Genomic DNA, 21,640 nt, shown 5'->3' with positions numbered 1-21,640 from the left:
AAGTCTGTGAGTTCGTTATGGGGGGATGGTGACTTTGCAGGAGGTGGCTGGCCCACTAGCGGAAACCTGAGGCCCCAACCCCCTTGCAAGGTAGAACTGGGGCACCCCTGCAGGGCAGCAAGGTGGCATGTCACAGCCAGACAAGGCCAGGACAGACCCGGCCCTGAAAGCCTGTGGGACCAGCCACCAGGCCCCGCCTGCCCTGCCATCTGCCCACAGCCCACAGCCGCTCCTCTCCCGAGCCCACCAGTCTCTATCTTCCGGCCCCAGCTGTTGCCTGGTGTTTATCTGGGGGTTGTCAGCACTGGGAACCCCAAGGGGGCCGGCTTCCAGCCAGTGCCTGCCTGCTGGTGCCCTGGGGTGACTGTGCCCCCTGCCCTGAAGCACAGGTGGGGGCTGCCCCTAACCATGGTGGTGACAGCAGAGACCCTGGTTCCACCCGGATGCCCCCTCCATCCTGTGGTGTGGAAGCTGAGGCGCCTTGCTGAGGTGATGGACTTAAAGCCAGGGCAGCCAGAGGCCGACCCAGCTTCCCAGACGTCCTCCCAGCCCTGCTGTCTAAGGCTAGGATGGAGCCCGGTATAGAAGACATTATGAGGAGTAGTAAAGCATTTACTTATCGGCCAAAGTCAATGAACATTAACGTCTCCTATGTTTTTATTCTTTTTGTAAAAGAAAGGAATATTACAGAGTCCCCTTTGTCCTGGGATCCAGCCCATTTTCCTCCCAACCGCAGAGCCTCCACTGTCTGAGACAGAGCTAAGCTCAGGGTCCACGGGGCCCTGGGGTCCTGGGGCTGGGCTTGGCTAGCCACACCCCTTTCCTGGGTCCACAGGGGCTGGGACGCCTGCAGGGTAGGGCTCTGGTTCCCTGAAGGGGGGCCCTGGGGCTGGGCTTGGCCAGCCACACCCCCTTCCTGGATCCTCAGAGACCTCATCTGTGGGGTGGGGAGGGGAGCTCCCGCTCACCTTGGGGCGGAGACCCCAAACCCGCTGAGGTGTGCGGAGATGACAGCAGCGAGGGCTGCTGGGCAGGAGCGCCGTCTCCCCCTCCCCGTGGCTCTGGCCACGCCTCTTCCCCGCCCCGCCCCCCGCCTTGCCCGCCCCCCTCGCCCCGCCCCGGCTTCCGGCTTCCGCCCTGGCCTGGAGCATGAATGGAGGAGTGATGCAATCTGCCAGCCTCTTGCTGCATACGGAAACCAAGGCCTCAGGGTTGTCACTTTCCATCTGAGGAAATGTAGGACTGCCCGGAAAGGTCCCTCCTCCCCCCACGCTTCCTCGCCGTCTGCTGTGCCCAGGCTCCTCGGGCCACTGGTGGGCGGGCACTTTGGCTTGGCCTCCCAGGGCCCCCTCACCCTGGGTCCCAGCCACGTGGTGAGTTGCATCATCCTGGATGCTCAGGAGAAGGAATTCCCTGCCGCTCCACCTCTCCCCACCCACAGAGGGGGCGGGGTGTGTATCCGAGGGGCCCCAGAGTCCCAGGTCTGCCCCTGTCACAGAGGATAGGGGTCCTTTCTAAGCCTCTGGCTCCTCTTCTGTGCTGGGAGTGGCAGTGCTGATGTGCGTAATACAGGACAGCTGTCTTGGGGCTGACCTGGAGGGCCTGGACTGAGTGTGTGTCCACCCCCGAGCCACACGCTGAGGCTCACTGGTGCTGTTTGCCCCTTGCACACGTCGGCCCCTTCATCTGAGCCTCTCCCAGCCAAGGCTCCGCTCCTGCCACTGAAGAGAGCTTTGGTGCCCTGGCAGGGACTCTGCCCCCACATTCTCAAGGCCTCACATGGGCCCCACCACCCTGAGTCGGCTGTCCACCAGCTTGCCTCTGACAAGTGCAGGACCACCAACTGGGAGCCCTAGGGGCCTGGCCAGCGTCCCCATGAGTGAGGGCCACTCTGGGTCCATTTGTCACAGCCCTCCACTGTCGTACCTGGTGTGGGGAACATCTGAAGGTTTCAGTTTAGGAGCAGGGGCCAAAGGCAACTGGTTTTAAGGCAGATTTTAACCCCTACTTTCTGGGGCGGGACAGACAGTCCTGATCAGCCATTGTGTCAGCCAGGCTTAGCACAGCAAAGAGAAAAGGACAGGGAGGGTGGCGTTTCGATATCAGTTAATTTCCGAGAGAGAAGCTGTGGGTAGGGGCTGGTCCTAACCAGAGCTCATGGGGCCATGTCCTGTTTTTCGCCCACCTGGACTGTCGTGTCTCATTTGGTTAATTAGCGTGGATTTATTTCTTTGGGGGCCTTTCTCTCACTTTGTAAAAGTACATGTAATTAATTTAGCTCGGGAGGGAGCCATGTGGCACCTGCCAGCCCAGGTTGGTTCTGTCTGGAGAAGCGCTGTGTGTGGGGCATGGTGGACAGATGTCCTTCCCATGGCTCCAGGCCGTCCGGTTAATGTTTGACTGCCAGCCCACCCAGCATAAAAGGCCCCACCTGCGCCCTGGCCAGCCCCCTGGGCAGCTGGTGTCAGCAGTGGCATGAGGCAGAGCCACTCTGAGAGCCGTCACGCCGGGCGTGTTTCCACGGGGGACGTGGTGGAGGAAGGCATGGGTGTTGGGGGCTGGTTCGTTCCTTTGTTTTCATCTCATCCACAAGGGATGCGGTGGAGGAGGGCATGGGTGGGGCTGGTTCCTTTCTTTCTTGTCATCTCCTTCTGTTTGCTTTTGAGTTACAGAGTTGGCTGCCTTCACGCCAGGCCCCTGAGCACTCAGCCCCTGCCCCCACTCAGGTCTGGGGTCTCCCCAGGTCCCAGGTGGGGCCTGCCTGTGTTGTTGAGTTTGTGGAGTCCGGCTTGCCTGCCCTGTGCCCCCGCCCCACGTCCCCACCCCGCCGCGGGGACTGCCTTGGGGTGGGGTCTTCAGTACCTGCCTTGACACCAACAGCAGAGTTGGCGCTGGTTCTCTGGTCTAACCAATGGGGCCCCCGGCTGTACGTCTCCTTCAGCACCCCCTGCACCCTCCCTCCCCGGCTTGTCAGGCTTAGGCCTCATGCGCTGTGTCCCCGGGGGATCCTCCGAGGACCCTCTGAAGAGAGGGTTCCCCCCTTGAGAGATTAGGGTGTCGGATAAATTGTGCTGGTGTCAGGTGGGAGCAGAAAGGTGACTGCGTGCACACCCCGCCCCCCCCCAACCATGGAAGCTTGTGCTTCTCAAGGGTGCCCCCTGGAGGGACTCAGGTGCAGGTGGAGGTGTTTTGATTCCCCGTGGGAGGTTGAAATCTGTCCATCAGGAAACACTACCTTATGGCAGCCTGGGGGCACCTGTGCTCAGCCTGTGGCCTTGGGTCCCCTCCCTTCTAAAGTCCAGATGGTCAGACCCAGGGAAGGGGCTGGGGAGTGCCTGCCCCTCTGCCCGCGTTTCCACAGCACTCACTCGCTGCCCTGCCTCCACAGTGCTACTCACTGCCGTGAACTGTTACAGCGTGAAGGCCGCCACCCGCGTCCAGGACGCCTTCGCCGCTGCCAAGCTGCTGGCGCTGGCCTTGATCATCCTGCTCGGCTTCATCCAGATCGGAAAGGGTGAGTGCGCCTAGGGTCGGGGGGCTGTCTCTGGACACCTGGCCCCAGATCCACCACCTTGGCTAAGGGGATTCACTGGAGTCAGTGGGTCGGGTGGTCCCAGGAGAAGCGCTGATGCTGAGGTAGGCCAAGTGAATGTGGTCACCAGCAAGTTGTCACGGGACCCTGCGGCAGCCACTGGAGCGGAGATCAGGCGGCGGTCATGGGGAAAGGGCGGTTTCCACAAAGTCCTCTAGAAGGGAGGGGACCATCTGGAGGAAAACCCGTAGACAGGAATTCTGCAGACGCTGCACTGCCTCCCAGGTTCAGAAAGGAATGGCTTCAGGGGGAGGATGTTTTCCACGGCAACAGAATTATAAACACGTTTTATGTGTGCAAGCTGAACAAAAGCGCTTTGCTATCCCTGCTGAAATCTGTGTTCACAGAAGTCCAGTCTCCTGCATTCCTCGTCAGTCTGCATCTTATCACACCAGCCAAGCGAGTCTCCCTCAGCAAGTCCTCCTTGGGAGACGTGACACAGTTCCCAGCGGGCCAGGCTGGTGGCACAGGAGGGGTTTCTGCTCCCTGGAGCAGTGGGAGAAATGGGTCCACCATGCAGACCGTGGTCCCCTGTCCACACAGGGCAGGCCTGGTGGTGACGGGGGTTGAGGGGAGAGCTCGGTGATGCGCCTGCTGTGTCAGGAGCGTGGCCAGGAGGTGTTGTTGCCAGTGCTGGTGGATCTTCCACTTGGGACCGTGCCCCCAGCCCCCGTGCCCTACCCAGGGCCCCCGGTGCCATGTGGATGCCCGCCCGCCATCCCCACCCCTCCCACGGTGGCCACCCACGTGGCATGATGGGTGGCCCACAGAGCTTATCCAGGGCGGGCGGGGGCAGGTGGAGTCAACCCCGTTTCTGAAGGGGGTGTCTCGGTGAACAGAGGCACAGCTGGATGGTAGGCCAGGCTGGCCATCTGCTCAGCTGCCGCAGGTCAGTGGTCCTGCGGGGCTGAGGTCCCCACCCCAGCCCCGTGTGTAAGGAGAGACCCTGGAGCCTCATTCTGCATCTAGGTGCCAGTAGCGTCGGGGGCAGGAGGTGGGAGACCAGCCTGTGTCTCCTGTCTTCCTGGGATCTCACGCCCCAGCATTTTCCTGAAGACAAGACTGTGTCTATAGCACGCTGGCCAGGCCAGGCTCCAGGTGTCAAGGGGGTGTGGTCAAGGCGGAGGGGACTCCCTGCCGTCTAGAGCTTACAGTGGGAACCGACAGGTGGGAGCAGAAACCCCTCCTGTGCCACCAGCCTGGCCCGCTGGGAACTGTGTCACGTCTCCCAAGGAGGACTTGCTGAGGGAGACTCGCTTGGCTGGTGTGATAAGATGCAGACTGACGAGGAATGCAGGAGACTGGACTTCTGTGAACACAGATTTCAGCAGGGATAGCAAAGCGCTTTTGTTCAGCTTGCACACATAACGTGTTTATAATTCTGTTGTCGTGGAAAACATCCTCCCCCTGAAGCCATTCCTTTCTGAACCTGGGAGGCAGTGCAGCGTCTGCAGAATTCCTGTCTACGGGTTTTCCTCCAGATGGTCCCCTCCCTTCTAGAGGACTTTGTGGAAACCGCCCTTTCCCCATGACCGCCGCCTGATCTCCGCTCCAGTGGCTGCCGCAGGGTCCCATGCTGAACCTCGGCAGGAGGGCCAGGACCCTTCAGGCGGGGCTCAGCACCATGGTGCCTGGAAGGCCGCAGGCCGCACTGCACTTGGAGGGCATGACCTGTGTCTCACAGACTGGCCCATGCATTGTCTCTGCTGTCCTTCACCCAGTGCCTGGCCCCTCCGGCCTGCCTGGAGCCCAGGGGTCCCGGGGCTGCAGAAGGGGCTGGGGTGTGGGGCCAGCAGGTCCGGTTGCAGGCCTCTGTGGCCTCATCCTTGATGCCGTGAGACTCACAGGCAGTTGTTGCCCTCCTTCTCATCCTCCTTCCCCAGGACCAGACCCATGAATAGAAAACTCGGATTGGGGAGGGTCAGCCCTGATGAGGATGGCTTTTCTGAGGCCCGGAGCGGGGGTTGGTGTGACCAGGGACCACTCTGCAGTCCTGGACTGAGATTGCAGGTGTGGGAGGGGCTCGCTGGGGGTGGGGGAGTTGGGCGTATGGGCCCTCGAGACCACTCCTAGCCTTTTCAGGAAGGGGGAGACAGATTATCTCAGATCCCAGCGGGCACGGCTCAGCTGGGGGAGGCCACAGAGCAGCAGGCCCAACGGCAGGGTTGGGAGTGGAGCCCTGAGGACCAGGGCTGAGCGAGAAGAGAAGCGTGGGCAGCTCTTTGTGTTTTTGCTTTTGTCTGTTGGCCGATTACCTATAGCACCTGCAAGGCCCTCAGCCGAATGTTCCTGGATTGGAGGGTGGGAAAGGTACAGAGAAGGCGAGTCTCTGGAGCCCAGCCCTGCCCAGAGGACACACGGTGGGACCTCGTGGGTGCGTGGATGCTGTGGCTGTGGTCACCCTGCAGATAAAGGGTGACCCTGCTGGAGGTCATGGGAGGGGACCAGGCAGCCCCGCCCCACAGCCCCCCCAGGAGCCCCGCGACCTCACCTGGCACTGGGCTCAGCAGGAGTCCTGGGTGTGGAGGCCACTGTGGACGGTCACCGTGTGCAGGGACATAAGCTCCCTCGGGTCTGCCCACCCTGTATCCTGCCCCAGGGTGGTGTCGGCAGGTGGTGGGGAAGGCCCTGAGCAGCTCTGCTGGTGGTTGAGGTCGGTGGGCGGGGAGCTGTGGGGCCTGGAGGAGACCCTCATCCCGGGAGGATCTGGGGCTCGGACCAGTCTCTCCAGGAGACTGTGCCTCCTGGAGCCTCACATCCTCATATGATAAGTGGCCACAGCAGCCCCAGGCCTGTCTTTGGGTCGTGGGCAGGTGCCTCGAGTAGCCTGTGAGCAGAGCTGCTCTCTTCAAAGTCGGGGGGAGACGTTTCGGATGCTCCTGGGCCTGACCACCCCAGTGCAGGACTCAGGGTGCCCGTGACAGAGGCCGTCTTAGAGGGGTCGGGACCACACTAGAACTGCAGGACGCTGACTGGGGCCCCAAGGCTGGGCTTCCGTCCTCCCCCAGCCACCCATGCCCCGGGAGACAGGGCCGGCGCTTGGCGGGCCAGATGCCCAGAGTAGCAGGTCACGTGCAGATGGGCCGCCTCAGCCGCGGTGGCAGGACTGATGCAGGCAGCTCACCCCCTCGGGTGCTCTTTGATGGTTTTTAATTGAGACCTTTCTGTCGGCCTGTGCAGCCCACATGCTTTGCTTGTGTGGCCCGCCCAGAAGAAATCAAAGGCCTGGCAGCTGGCTCTGTCTCCCTGCCGCCCCCACTCAGCCCTGCCCTGGGTGGTCAGCAGCAGGCCGGCGGCAGCAGGGCAAAGCCCTGTGCTGGGTGCTATTGGTGCTCGGGGGTCTCCCAGCCTGTGCAGTGGGCACGGTTGGTGCTCGCGGATTTGCCTGCCCGTGCAGTGGGGAGAGGGTCCTTTGAATCTTCATACCAGGGCAGCTCCTCCAGGAGTTTAAAAGATGGATGACACAGTAGACGGGCTGGCTGTGGGAACCGTCCCATCCTCGCCCCCCACCCCCTTAGGCAGAGCCAGAAAACAGGCACCGGACCCCAGGTGCCCAGCCCAGGGTGGGGAAACGGGAGAGAGGACCCCTGACAAGCCCACTGTAGATGTAACACCTCCCCACCCCACTCCACCCCCGCCAGGGATGCCTGGTCTGTGGATGGAGCAGAGGGCATAGCTGACTCTCGGCAGAGCTCAGCCCTGCAGCCAAGCACCTGCTTGCTCGGCCAGTGATGGAGAGGCGGGGTCCATGGCCAGGCTGTTTCACGTCCCAACCGTGCCCATGTGTTGCAGGGTGGAGACGGGGGCGTCTGAGCCCTCACTCTGCAGAGTGTCCTGGGGTGGCCGCAGCACAGGACACAGACAGGGCTTCAGACACTGCAGTTTCGGTCTCAGAGTCTTGGGCCAGCAGTCCCCAGTCCAGGCCGAGCTCCCTCCGCAGCTCACAGGAGGGGCCTTCCTGCCTAGTGCTTCCCAGGTTCGTGGCCACATCACACGGCCTCCATCCTCACGTGGCCCCCATGTCTCTTTCTTACAAGGACGCTTGGGGAATAGGGCCCACCTTAGTCCATGGTGTCTCACCTCGCGATCCTTGCCTTGATTACATCTGCAGAGACCCTTTATCAGAGCATGTCATGTTCTGAGGTTCCAGAGGGGACATGAACTGTTGGGGGTACCCTGTTTAGCACCTGGCACCACGTACACGATAACTGTGTGGAACCCCAAGAGTTATGGAAGGACCAAGCGAAAGATTCCAGCACAGTGGACGTCCCCCGCCCTGGTTGAGGGGGTGACTTTCTCACAGTCGGCCTCCCATCCGGGGAGGGGTTCTAGGGGCCGTGGCAGGAGGGGCGAGTCCTGGTCACGCTGAGGCCCTGGGATTTTTCTGGCTTTCTGCCAGCCGCCATCTCCAGACTGGCTGCGGGTTCCCATGCCCGGGCCCAGGCCCAGCCGTGGTGAGGGTGACAGGCCAGGCCGGTCCCAGGGGGACACAGAGACCTTGGTGAGCCTTTGTCCTCTGATCCAGAGGGGCTGGCGCGTCCCAGTGTGCACATGGCCCCTCTGAGGGTGGGGTGCCTGCACCCCCGGGCTCTCTTGGCTGGTTCCCACGGCCCTGTCTGCATGACGCAGGGGTTTGGGCTGCTTTTCCTGAAATGGGCTCCCTGGGGCCTTGTGAACACTCCCCTCCCAGTCCCCCTTGTTCTCAGAGGGATCCTGGCGGGCAGGCAGGCCTGCCTGGTGCCCAGAGCTGCCCAAGGGCCAGTGTGTGGCTGTCTGCTAGCATTCACCTTCCTGTGGCCCTGTGAGGTCTGCAGAGAAGCCCCAGAGAAGGAGGGGCCCAGGGGACCCCACTGAACTGCTGGAGTTCCCACACCCCAGGCCCCACAAGAGGGCCTCCCCGCTTGTCCGCCCTGGTGACTTTCCTGTCTGCCTCTCGTGGGCCTGCGGGCCCTGTGAGGACAGAGCTGGAGTGGGGAGCTCCGTGGTCATGGGCAGGGGTGGGGGATCGGCACAGTCATTTCTCTCGCGTCTGTCTGGTGCCTGGAGCTCTATGTTTACACAAGACTCGCACTCCAGCTTGGGGTCCGTGGGAGCCCTTGCACGTGGCCCAGACACCTGCCATCGCTGTAGGGCAGGATCCTGCCCAGCAGCGTCTGCTGGGGGAGCCTCCTCGTGCCCTGTCCAGCGGCACACGCCTTCGCCCACCAGGTGGCCCCCACCCCGCCCTTACCCCCATGACAGCCCCAGGTGTATCTCCGGTCAGCACCATGTCCCCTGCTTGCCGGGGCTGGTGGGTGGCTGAGACCACTGTGTGGAGTCTGGGTTCTGCCCTCCCAGAAGGGCTACCCCATGTGTGTCCCCTGCGCTGGCCGCTGGCACTGGACAGCTGCCTGCACACATCACCCCGTGGGGCTCTGGCCACCTCACTCGGCTTTTTGCTGTTCTGGAGACAGGCGGGTGGCCCCCCTCAGCTCTCCAGAGCTGCGTTGAGAGCCCCATTCGTGACGGGATGTGTGGAAGGCGTGGGCAAGTGGGGCCACTGTCCCCTCGCAGCCACCCCAAAGCTGTGCCCGTCTTGGGGGTCCCCGGCCAAGTGCCGTGTGGAGCCAGCAGAGCCGGCGCCTGCTCCAAGGCGCCCGTGGGGAGGAGAGCAGCGATCGGACAGCATTTGGTTGGGTGCCTGGTGCAGCTGCGGCCCTGGTCTGGGAGGCCCTCCGGCAGACAGAAGCTGGACAGACCCAGGGGCTCCGCTGAGGGGGCCTGTGTGCGTTCACTTGGGGCAGTTCAGTGGGAGGGCAGTTCAGGTGACGGGGTAGGGGCAGTCCAGAGGGGCTTGCAGTAGTGGGTCGGAGCCCAAAGCTGCCAGATTCCCAGCGGAGCTCCCCCCAACCCCCATGCTGTGCCAGGAATGACGGGGTGGGGGTGGGGATGTGGGGTCTGGGATGCAGGGATGTCCACTTTCCTCCAGGGGAGTTGGACACTTTGTAGACAGGGAATGAGGCCCCAGACAACCCAGGAGCTCCCCGAAGGATGGCCCAGCTACACCTGTCCTTCAGAGGCCTCTGGGCAGCCCAGTGAGATTGTTCAGTCTGAGTTCGGGCATAGCCACTGTGTTTTCTTGGGGTTTCAAGGCTACAAGTCACCCTGTACATCCAGGAAATTCTGGGGACAGAAATTCCATCCACCGTCTCGGGGCGATGATGCTTTCACGTCAGGACACCAGGCTGGTTGTCCACAGAGCTGAGTAAACCCTTGATGAAAACAAGCTTCCAGACATCAGGGATAAAAACCGTGGTTCTTACTTGAAAACCCAGCCTGTATTTCAAGCCTCGAATTTCATCCTCAGCAAAAATAGCAGCTGCTCTGCGTAGCGGTGTCTCTAGCCCATAAGTGCACGTGTGTGTGTTCCTGGGTGTGCACCCACGTGCACACACATGCAGACAGTGTCACTGCTTCAGGGTTGTGCTTGAGGTGGGAGCCAGTTCTAGCAGATGCACCAAGCTCTATCTCACAGCCTGTGTGCAAGGAAGCTGCCCATGAATCCGCAGGAGACAAGGAGGCGTGTCCTGGTGGGGAAGTGGCGCAGGTTGAGGAGAAAGGCAGGTTCGCTCCTTGGAAGGAGCCCTTGTTGGCAGAGACCTTTGATGCCCTAGAAGCCAGTGGCGGCAGCAGCAAGGCATGTGGGGGTACGGGATCTGTGCAGACCGGGGATGGTGGAGCCACTAGGGGCTCCCCTGGGCTCTTGGGAGCAGCTGCAGAATTCTGAGAGCAGCGGGCGCCTCATGGTCCCAGAGCCAGGCCCCTGGCAGGTGGCCCAAGCCTCCATGTCCCTGATGGTGGGACAGATATAAAGGGATGTACATTCCAGAACATTGCGTGGGGACTGGCCAGGCTCTGAGTGCTGTGCTGAGGTGCACTGTCCAGCTCTCTGCGCCGCCCCCGGCCCTGCTGATCACCCTGTGACCGGGCAGTCTCGGGACCCAGGCATCCTACTCGGATCACATGTGGGTGGTGGGCTGGGTGAGGTGCCAGCCGCCTCAGAGCCCGTGCTCATCACGAGACCGTGGCCTCATCTGGTGGGCAGAAGCGGCCATCCCCCATCCATCTCCCAGCTTAGGCTGGAGGTGAAGGGCAGACAGTGCAGGCATGCGGACCCAGAAACAGGCACTAAGAGTCCACCTCTCCCCTGAGGAGCTTACTGGAGGAAATGGGTGCTGCCTGGAAGGAAGTGCAGGCTTTAGCTGAGTAGAAGGAGGGGTTCACGGGAGCCTCCCAGTTGTGCCCCAGGGGTGGCAAGGCAGCCTCTGTCTCCCCATCCCCTGCTCAGACCCTCACCTGCAGGTGAGAGATTGTCCCTGTCTCAGTTTGACGCTCAGCTCCTCCAGCTCCGTGTGCCCAGCACATTGACTCTGCTCCCCTTAGCACCTCTGCTTCTGTTGCAAGCCTCTCCCATGAAGGTGATAGTCGCTGAGGTGTATATCAGTGCCACCACCACCCCCAGAGCTGGGGAGCCAGGAACTGACCCCCCGTGGGGACTGGCTGACCCCTACTGTGTCCGCACCTACTGTCAGGCTGGTGCCTCATTATGAAGCAAGTCTTTCCGGCCCTGGGTATGAAGGGGCCGTTTCACCGATTGTGTAACAGTCCAGAACAGGCAGGCCAGACACCGTGCTGGTAGCCAAGAACCCTTCTGAGACCCCCATGTTTCATGTCTATTGTGCCAGGTTGAGGGGGGCCCCTGTGAGACGTCTAAAGGAATCTGGATTTGGCCTCATTTAGGAAAAGGGAGGGATGGAGCTGAGGCCAGCCTGGTTTCCTGGGGCCCTAAATCCGGTGACACGTGTCCTTTTGGGACGCAGGAGTCATAGCCAGAGGTGCCAGCTGATGGTGGGGCAAAGGTCGACCCGTGCGGCCACAAGCCCAGGACACCTGGGGCCCTTTAGGGTAGAAATGGTCAGCTGAGAAGCCAGCCCCCTTGTGTCCAAGAGCCCGTATATCCATCTGGGTTAGAGAGCAGCCCACCGTCCTTCCCCAGCTACAGCCCCTTGGGTCTGCTGCGTCCAGCCAGGGACAAGGGTGAGAAGCCTGGGTTTACAGCTCTGGGCTCCTGGTGCTGAGGGGGAGAGCAGGTCTCTGCCCCAGAGCCACGTCACGGGGTGTCCTGTCCCCCAGGCACAGACAGGCAGGGGTGCTCAGCACAGCTAGGGGTCTGCAGAGCCACCAGTCCCATCTGGGGGTCCAGAGGAAGGCCCTGGGGGCTGCGTTCCTCACGCTCAGGGCAGAGCCGAGCTCCCTTGGCCCCCAGGCCCTTGGCCCCGGGTGGCTCACAGGTGCATCTCATCTGTTGCATTTTTGTCTGTGACCATGTTTTGCTCCAGGAACATTCCGGAACTTGTGGCTTGCCCTCGGTGCCACGCTGTCTAACCCAGAGCTCCTTTCTGTCTGTTTGGCCTCTGCCAGGTGGCGTAGCCAATCTGGATCCCAAGTACTCCTTTGAAGGCACCAAAGTGGACGTGGGGAACATTGTGCTGGCGCTGTACAGCGGCCTCTTTGCCTACGGGGGATGGTAGGTTCTAGAACGCCTGGGCCCCAGCGCGCCCAGAAACCCACATATCTTGGTCGGCCGTGGTGATTCTGGAAACAGGAGACCCCTCACATCCCAAGGAAGCACAGAGGGGCCCCCATAGCAGCCCTGGTGCTCTTCTCGGCCCCCAAGAAGGGGCTCCCCAGATAAACCTCTAGGGACACTGCTGACCCTTTGGAGACTGTGCGGCTGCCCGGGCGCGTGGGGAGGGGCAGGACCATCGCCATCTCAGTAGGGGCCTGGGGGTTGTGGGGGTCCCCTCTCCCCACCCAGGGCAGCCGGGAAGGGTCCCATGGAACCTACGTTCTTTTGTTCCGATGACAAAAGAAATGTATGGTAAAAGTCTGCTCTCTGAATTCTAGGAATTACTTGAATTTTGTCACAGAGGAGATGATTAATCCCTACAGGTACGTGTGTGAACAGAGGTGTGTGTTTTCATCATTTTCACCTGAGAGGAGGAAGAAGCCTCGCTGTATCCAAGAGCCCATTCTTGGGCCCAGCCCAGTGCAATGCAGGGAGGGTCCCTGGGGTTGGGCTCATGGAGGGCAGGAGGCCTTGAATAGCATACTCCCACAGAAAGGGTAGGAAGCCCACTTCACAGATACGGGCTGGGTTGCTGGCCCACATTTGAACAGCTGCCCTGCCCCGTGCACCGCCTTCCAGCCACGTGCCGCTCCCCCGGCAGTGAGGTGTGGGCTCAGCCACTGAGGGGTCGGCTGGCCCCGTGCTGGGCCTTGTTTTGTTGACTTGCCCACCCGGTCCTCTCAGAAACCTGCCCCTGGCCATTATCATCTCACTCCCGATCGTCACCCTGGTGTACGTGCTGACGAACCTGGCCTACTTCACCACGCTGACCCCCGAGCAGATGCTCACGTCGGAGGCCGTGGCCGTGGTAAGATGCCAGTCCTGCCCTCTGAGCTCAGACTGGAGCAGAGTGGGCCTCTCCTTTGCAAACCACCCTCCTACCAGGAGGGGTTGAGCTGGTGCTTTGCCAGGCCTGCCGGGCGTGCAGGGTGCTGGCTGCGCGTGGGGGTCCCAGGAGGCTTTAACGGCGCTGGTGCTCAGGCTGCCCGGACGGTTTTAGATTGGCTCAGCAGTGCTGGTCCTGGCACCAGCTATTTTTAGAGATGAGGGGCTGAGTCCATTACACACCTCTAGCCCCACCTCAGAGGCTGGTCCACCATCTGAATAAATACTGAGCTCCTTGGGGAGGGTCGTGTGGATGAGGGCCGGGGGTGTCTCAGGAAGGGACTGCAGGGCGGGGGCTGTCCTGGGGGCAGGGCTCACGGTCCGTGTCCATCCAGGACTTCGGGAACTACCACTTGGGCGTCATGTCCTGGATCATCCCTGTCTTCGTGGGCCTGTCCTGCTTCGGCTCCGTCAATGGGTCCCTCTTCACGTCCTCCAGGTGAGCCTGGCCAGGGCGGCTCTGTCATGCAGGCCCCGCGGGGCCAGAGCAGGACAGGGTGTGGGTCGCCACTGCACACAGCTTCCTCACATGAGTTCTCAGGGTTCTCTTTCTTGTTACTTGTAATAACATAGCTGTCAGGATGTTCACGTGACTCGGAAATAACCCCCATCCCTGCCTAGAGGTGACAGAGCTACCCTGTCCATCCAGACCGTCGTGGGTTCATCTGGACCTTGCTGGGCCAGGGCTGATGGGACCCCTCAGCAGCCGTCCTCGAGGGACACCGAGGCCCACGGCACAGGCCCCTCCACCCCCACATGCCCGGGTCCCTCGGCTGAGGCTGACCGCCACCCCTCTGTCCACAGGCTGTTCTTCGTGGGGGCCCGGGAGGGCCACCTTCCCTCCATCCTCTCCATGATCCACCCGCGGCTGCTGACGCCTGTACCCTCACTGGTGTTCACAGTGAGTCCCCGCCCTCCACGTAGGGGGTCACTGGCAGGTGGAGGACAGGCGTGTTCCTTGGAGATCACTGGGGGCTTTGAGATAGGGGGCCACGCCCTGTCTGGGGACCCCTGGTGCTGGTTCCACCCGGTGCCAGCCAGCCTGAGGATCAGGCTGAGACGAGATGTAGACAGGTGAGCGCAAGTGAGTACCCTTCATCACACGTGCCCCTGGATGCCAGAGAGCACAAGATAGTGTTTTGTTTCTCCAGAATTAATACACGGTAATTGTTTAAAAAAAAAAATCTGAAATCAGCATAGAGCCACTTGATGCCAAACGTCCCGACCAGGGTAGGCGTGGCCTCTGCCACCTCCGTGAAGCCCAGGGCTTCAGCCACCCTGCCATCAGCACGTCCCTTTGCTCTGAGGACCTTCGCGTGGTGCAGACCACTTATTCCGCTAAGACAGGAAGGGGTGCGTGCGGTCATCCCTCCCCACAGCACGTCCTGAGGCTCACAGCCTGCCCTCTGCTTGCAGTGCGTCATGACCCTGCTTTACGCCTTCTCCAAAGACATCTTCTCCGTCATCAACTTCTTCAGCTTCTTCAACTGGCTCTGCGTGGCCCTGGCCATTGCTGGCATGCTCTGGCTTCGCTACCAGAAACCGGAGCTAGAGCGACCCATCAAGGTGAGGGCTGGGCGTCCACGCTGTCCCCTCCGCAGACAAGGGCTCAGGGCATCTTCCCCAAGGGCACCTTGATCAGTGCGTGAACACCTTCTGATCTGGACGAGGGACTGAGTTTGGTAGACGACTGTTGATGGCCAAGTGTGTGATTCCAGGTGTTGGGGTTCATTCAAGATCACAAATGACCCCCTAAAGCTCTGCTCTCCTAGAGCTTGTCTTCTGCCAAAAGAAGAGGGGCAGAAGACGGCTGCCACGCCAGGCGGGTGTGGGGGGGAAGGGGACCGAATAGCCTGGGACAGCACTGAACTGCCTGGCCGAGGGGGTGGGGAGAGTGAGGATTGCCACGCTGTCTGGGGAGGGCCAGGCGCTGGCGTAACCAAGGATGGGGGTGCTGCGACAGGCTGCAGCGTGGGACATGTCCCCCAGCTTTGTCCTCAGTTGGTCCATTCAGACTGTCTGCCCCCTGTCCGCCTAGCCTGAGAGGGCCTTCTCCCTTTCCTTCACTTGGTAATGGGGGCAGCTCCCCAAGGGCAACTGTTTTTTTGCACAGAGAGGGCCACACACCTGCCAAGGCCCTGGCGAACACATTAGCTCTGTCCCCCAACGGTGGTGTCGGATCGAGGGCGGAGCCCCTCTGCAGCTGACACAGGCCTCTTGCCTGCTTCCCCACCTAGCAGTCCTGCAGAGGCCAGGCCTGGCCTTCCTGCCTTGGACAGGTTCCCCGGGTGCCAGGGCGACCTCAGTGCCCTGGTCCACCTGGCTCCCTGCTTGTGGGGGGTGCTGTCCCCGTGAGGCCAGCTGTGGTACAGGCAGTCTGGGCTGACCTTATGGGACCCTTGCTCTCCCCAGGTCTCTTGCCAGTGTGTAGACAGAGGGTGGAGTCCGTGTGTAGACAGGCCTCCTGGCAGAAGGCACAGTGTTTGCAGAGGGGGACGAGTGTCCCTGGGCCCCTGGCTGTGTGTGGGTGGGGCTCTCTGCCCTGGCTGCGTGTGGGTGGGGCTCTCTGCCCAGCGGCTGTGTACCTGTGGTCCAGCCTGTCGACAAGGGCCCTCAGAGAAGGCAGGCACACCTTGCTTGTTAGTGGTGGCCGCAGTCTTCCCAGAGGTGTCACCCCCCCATCAGGCGACCGTGGTGGGGGGCAGGATTCCCTCCTTGTGATGTGGGAACCTGGGAGTCCACCCTCCTCTGACCTTGAGAAGCCTGCTTGTTCCTGCTCACCCGCCGGCTCCTGCTGGTCTTTGGGTAATTACTGCCTGCTGCCCGGTGCTGAGCTGGGTAAACGGAGAACGCGGCAGGGTCCGGTTCTCAAGAGGCCAGTGCAGCTCAGGGAGGCCAGCCCGAGGGAACCTCAGGCCCTGGCAGACAGCAGAGAGGCTGCTCAGGCAGCATGGTGGCCCTTTTGGATCAAGAAGGCTCAGCCAGGCACAGGGCTCTCTGGTGGTCTGTGGGAGAGGCCGGGTGCGCCCCGGGGAAGGCCAGCTTCAGCAGGGGTGGAAAGAGGGCTCCAGGGGTGGCTGGGTCGTGGCAGGTGTGGACGGGAGGAGACACACGGAGGAGACTCCAGGCTCCCCAGAGTCAGCTGCAGCCCCCCGGCAGGTTCATCTGGCCCTCCCAGTGTTCTTCATCCTGGCCTGCCTCTTCCTGATCGCCGTCTCCTTCTGGAAGACCCCCGTGGAGTGCGGCATCGGCTTCACCATCATCCTCAGCGGCCTGCCCGTCTACTTCCTCGGGGTCTGGTGGAGAGACAAGCCCAAGTGGCTGCTCCAGAGCATCTGTGAGTGCCTCCCTGCCTGCCGGGCCTCCTCCGTCCCCCGGGGGTCTGTCCCGCCCACCTGGCTGTGCTCCTCTGACCTCAGTCCAGTGGCCAGGAGCAGCACAGCGGGCAGTGCCCCCCGCCCTGGGTCACTGGCAGGAGTGGGGGCGGTCCGCATCAGGATGTGCGAGGTCCTGGCTGAGGGGCCCGCAGTGGCCAAGCCAGGCCTGTCTGGCAGTGACCTGGCCCACGTATTTCAGGATAAGACGCTGAGCCTGGCACCAGCTAATCTCAAAACAAAGGATTCCAGAAAACCAGGCTGCTCTTGCCAAGTAACAAAAGCATCCCCCCCCCCGCCCCTCCCCGTCTGCCGCCAGCTTAAAGCCAGCCGGCTGACCTAGAAAAGCAAGGGAGGAGAAAACGGGATCTCTCAGAGCGGTCACGGGACTTGCTGACAGGCCTGTTCAGGACCTGCGCCGAGACCGCCGTTAGAACGACAGGCTCCTGGGTGGGCTTAAACAGCCCCCAGGGAGCCGTCCCAGAATTGCTGGCCAACTGCCTGGGGCCCAGGGCACTGTCTGTCAATGAAATGATGTTAGTGGTCGCACACACGCAGGGCCCCTCTGTCCTGAAATGCCCCCCTAGTGATGCTCGCATCACCTGGGCCATAGCACACACACCCGCCTGCTTCAGCCCCTCTGAGGCCTGTGGTGGGTGTGCGGGCAGCCAGGCCCATCATCCTGTTATGGGTCCCGGGGTCTGAACTGGGGTGAGGGGTGGAGGCAGCTCACTTGCTGCCTCCATTGCTAGGATCCTCCCTTGCTAGGATCCTTGACCATCCCCGCCACCCTCCAGTAATAGTCCCAGCAGATAGCCAGGGGCGCAGGCCATGCCCCACCAGCAGGAGGCCTGGGGCCTGATGCCCACACGTGAATTCCTGGCTTCTCTTACAACCTCGGCACTCAGACAGCAGGGCTGGGTGAGCCCACGTCCCGTGCAGCCTTGACCCTCAGGCACCAGGCCAGGGCACCCGAGTAATGCCCTCTCTTCCCGGCAGTTTCCACGACGGTCCTGTGCCAGAAGCTCATGCACGTGGTTCCCCAGGAGACGTAAGCGACCAGAACCAGGAGGCTGCCCTGAGAGAACAACTCGGTCCCACCATCCAGGCAGCTCTGCCGGGGGCCCCCGCTGTCCCTGCCCCAGGGGGCAGCCAGGCCACAGTGAACCCTGGTACGATTTTAGTCCCTTGAAGGCGGACGTCCGCGGATACCTCTCGAGTGTGGAGGCAGGAACATCGGACCAAGGAGGCCGCGGGCTTCCTCCCGAACTGGGCCTCCTCCCTTCTCACCTTCGTTTATTTGTATTATTTTTTTAACTAGTCTTGGGTCGGGTTAACATTACCAAGACAATTATTTTTTTAAGAAATGGGATGGAAAGGTTTTCTTCCCAGACGCTGTCTGCAGCACAGCATTCTTCCGAGGGGCCAGGTCCTGTCACCGGATTCCGGATGGTGGCCTGGACACATGTGCTCGGCTTCCCTGTTTCTCCGTTGTTGTAGATGCAGTGACTTTCGTGAAACTAACCTCCGGGCTTACGTCTCATTGCCTTAAAGCCCTGCGCTAGCTCCCTACCCTCCCCCGGAGAAGAGAAAGAACGCCTAGAGGCTTGTAGAAGCAGGGCCTTCGGGCTGGTGGACAGCGGTGCCTTGGCACCTGCTGTGGACAGGGGGCTCCAAGCAGAGATCAGGGGCAGCTGGGCCTCCCGTCAGTACATGCAGTTGTGGGGGGTGCGGGGGGCTACACCCTGTCACTCAGAACATCTCCAGGGTCCTGTCTGTACACCCAACCCTGAACGCCAGCCTGAGCAGAGGCCCGAGGAGTCCAGTGGCTCCTGTGGCAGATGGTGGGCAGTGCGGCCTCAGGCCTGTTCTGCATCAGTTTTGCAATCAAGCTCTAGCTCTTTCAAAGCCTCACACTTGAAATCTGTAAGCAGACACCTCGACCCCTCAGGGGCTTCTCATCTGTGTCCCATGAGTGCCCCCCTCCACCCCGGGCCTCAAGGGCTGGGTTGCAGCCCTGGCAGCTGTCTGGGGTGCTCCCAGCTCCTGGCCAAGGCCCCGCCCCCGTCACCTGTCCCTGGCGCCCAGCCTCAGCACCCCGGCTGCACCTGCTCCGGAGGCTGCCTGAGTCCTGCTGGGGCCAGCACGCACACCCGGCCTCCCCCAGCCCCGACAGGAGGCTTTTGTTGTAGTTCCCATAGCGTTCTCCCCTGGAGGCAGCCAAGGCCCAGAAGCTCATCTGGTGTTGCTGGGCAGGCTCTCTGTCTTCCACGGAGCCTGCTTGGGGAGCAGTGTCATCTGCGGTCAGTTTCCCTCTAGGCCCTGCCTTGGCCTATGACCCCTGATCTCACCAGGGTGGGGTTGAGCTGAGCCCTTGGGCCTCGTTGCTCAGCTGCAGCCGAAGAAGCTGCTGCTGGTTCCCAGGGGCCACGTGAGCTCCACGTGGCCAGTCCAGCCATCACCCACCTGGGCTCTGGGGCCCCATGTGGTCCGATAGGCCCAGAAAGAACAGCTTAGGGGTGCCCATGATGGACATTGAAGCTGAAGTGGAGGCAGCCAGATGTCCAGCCCTCCCTCCCCATGCTGGTCAGGAGACTCTGCCAGCCTGTAGCTCCCAACATAGCATCCACTGACGTCTCCTCACCAAGCGAATCCTCCCAGGCCACGGTCTGGGGCCCGGCTCAGCGTCTGGAGGCAGAACATCACCGAGGAAGCTGGAGGCCTGACGTGAGACTGTTGGGGCCTCAGTTTTCTTGGGTATACATGGGGCACTGCCCTCTGCCTCTCCACGGGGCTCCAGCAGTCTTGTGGCAGATTTCGGCCTCCTCCCGCGGGGCCCTGGGGGCGCCACTAGGGTTACCTCGTGGTCCACCACCAGCTCTTGATGTGACCTGGTGGTGGCCTCCCTGGGATGTGTGCCTGGGGGATGGGGTACTGTCACCCCTGCAGGGGCAGGGGGCCCTGAGCTCCCTTTATACGGAAAGACTGGGGATGTGGCTCCCCAGCATCTGTGAAAGCAGGTTGGGGGCCTGGGCTGCATTCTTGGGGCTCTGGGACCCGGGCACCCTGGTTCTGCCACGTTGGCCTTCTGGGCCAACTCCACTCCTGATCACACTACTGACAGGTGTCCTGAGCGTTCCTGCTTGTGGGTTAATCTTTTTTTAAGCCAGATTTTGGCATAACAGGCGCGTGTTTGTCCAGCCGTTGTGCTTCACTTCACCCTCACGTCTCCCTGAGGAGGGCGCCGTGTTTATTTATTGTGGGGCGACATGCAGCCGTGCTGCCCCTTGGGTTCCGGCTGTGTCAGCCGCCAGCCACGATGTTGCGTGTATGACTTAGCGCCTTTCTCTGCTATTAATGCTGTTAACGCTAACGTGTTACGCTTAGCTGCTTTGGGATGGGGAGTTTTGTGTTTTGTTGGGGAAATCTGTTTTTTAAGAATTGGAATTATAAGCACTGCTGATGGTCTTTTGTCTTTTCTTCTGCGCCAAGTTCTGGGTGAGGGAAGTTCCAGGAGGAGGGTGGTGATCACACAGCTCCTTGCCCGGCTTATTTAGTCACTGCACTCACTCAATTCACTCATTAACAGGTAGGTGAGCAAGGCCAGGGAGGAGGCAAGGGCACTGAGCTGGAACTTGGAGCCACTTCTTGGGAGAGGCATTGAAGCCGAGAAGAGGAGAGCAGATGGGCTTGGCCTCCTGGCACCTGCAGGCCTTTGGAGTCACCAGGCAGGGGTCAGCAACAGGGGGAGGCACATGCCAGCTTGGGGTCAGAGGGAAGGACAAGCTTCCACAACACAGCCTCAGGATGGAGCAGGGCCGAGAGCCACGCCAGCCTTCACTTGTTGATGGCAAACTCCATTCCTCGCAGGGCCTTGCACAGCCAGGGATAGGTGTGCCAGAATGGGAAGGGCACCCCTGGGCTGCCACAGCCTGTCCATGGCAGCTGCTGAGCCAGCTCCGTCTGCTGGGATGTGGGGCCTTGGGGGGCCTCTGCAGTGGTGCTCCTTGCAGCCCCTGGGTTTGGGTCCCGGTGCTGCCCTCAGCAGGTCCGCTGCGCATGCCTTTGTCCATCCTGCAGCCCCTCAATTGCTCCAGGGGCCCAGCTGGACAAAGTCCCGGGTCAGCTCTGTGAGACGTGGACACGTGCATTAATGTCCCCTGTCTGTCCCAACAGCAGCAGTGAGGGGAGGACGTATGCCTGCCACGGCCGCTGATGGAAACGGGTCTGGACACAAAAAGGATAGGTCTCAAACCAGCCCAAGTGAATTGCCTAACACACTTGTCTGAGCAGAGCTGGCGGGTCTGGGTCCTCTGTGGGCAGGGAGGAGAGAAATGTCCCTTGGGGGCTGGGAGAAGAACCAGGCATGTTCACCCAACAGCCTGTGTCGCTCAAACCCTGGGCACCCAGGCACAGAGAGGATGTTTATTTGGAGAAGGGGAAGAAGGTGGAGGAGTGCTGGCTCTTGCAGGAGACCTCTCTCTTCGGGGTCCCCATATTCTTGGGAAGGGGCTGGTAGGGTGGGGGTGTGGGCAGCGAGGCAGGAGCCTCTAACATCAGGGGTTAGCCAAAACCACCACGAGGGTGTGGGATCTCGCCTGGCTGTGGGGATGGGGGCCAGGCACACAGAACTGGATCCCAAGCAGAGTGGAGGGGCCCAGGGGGAGAGCTGGGAAACCAAGCCGTCATGAGCTCCCGGGGAGCTTCCACCTTGTGCCCACCTTGTGCTCCTGCTTCGGGACAAGACCAGTTCTTTGCATCTTAAGCACATGACTTTTCCCCGGCCTCAGAAATGGTGAAGGGGAGGCAAAGACCTGGAGAGAATACCCCTACCCACAAAGGGGCTCTCTGTACTCAGGAGTCTGCCCCAGGCGAGCAGCTCCTTGTGGCCCCAGGACCTCTGCCCTCCTGCCAGAAACTGCTCCTTAATTCCTCCTTGTGCACGGCCACGTCACACAGGTCCAAGCTGCAGGCCCTTCTAGGGGTCCAGCTCTGGCAAGGCCCAGATCTCTGTCCTCCAGCCAAAGGGTGACTTAATCCTGCAAGTAGGAACACAACTGTAATTAACTAAAACACTTAAGTTTAAATCACACCAGTGCCCCGGGTGATCAGATCTTCACA

General features: G+C 61.4%; 1 protein-coding gene across 1 annotated transcript in view; it reads left to right on the top strand.

Annotated features, from left to right (window-relative positions):
• Positions 1-19,975, top strand: part of SLC7A5 (solute carrier family 7 member 5) — a 28,976-nt gene extending 9,001 nt beyond the window's left edge. The window contains exons 2-10 of the mRNA XM_027977720.2: positions 3,389-3,514; positions 12,053-12,158; positions 12,539-12,583; positions 12,945-13,068; positions 13,481-13,584; positions 13,950-14,046; positions 14,562-14,711; positions 16,305-16,482; positions 17,519-19,975. Of these exons, the coding sequence (XP_027833521.2) occupies positions 3,389-3,514; positions 12,053-12,158; positions 12,539-12,583; positions 12,945-13,068; positions 13,481-13,584; positions 13,950-14,046; positions 14,562-14,711; positions 16,305-16,482; positions 17,519-17,574 (986 nt within the window). The 3' untranslated portion in view covers positions 17,575-19,975. The remainder of the gene's footprint in view (positions 1-3,388; positions 3,515-12,052; positions 12,159-12,538; positions 12,584-12,944; positions 13,069-13,480; positions 13,585-13,949; positions 14,047-14,561; positions 14,712-16,304; positions 16,483-17,518) is intronic.
• The last annotated feature ends 1,665 nt before the right edge of the window (positions 19,976-21,640 follow it).

Source organism: Ovis aries, chromosome 14, assembly GCF_016772045.2.
Source record: "Ovis aries strain OAR_USU_Benz2616 breed Rambouillet chromosome 14, ARS-UI_Ramb_v3.0, whole genome shotgun sequence".
NCBI classification, from domain to species: Eukaryota; Metazoa; Chordata; class Mammalia; order Artiodactyla; family Bovidae; genus Ovis; species Ovis aries.
Note: the sequence above shows the minus strand (reverse complement) of the source record. Positions and strands in the feature narration are given on the sequence as shown.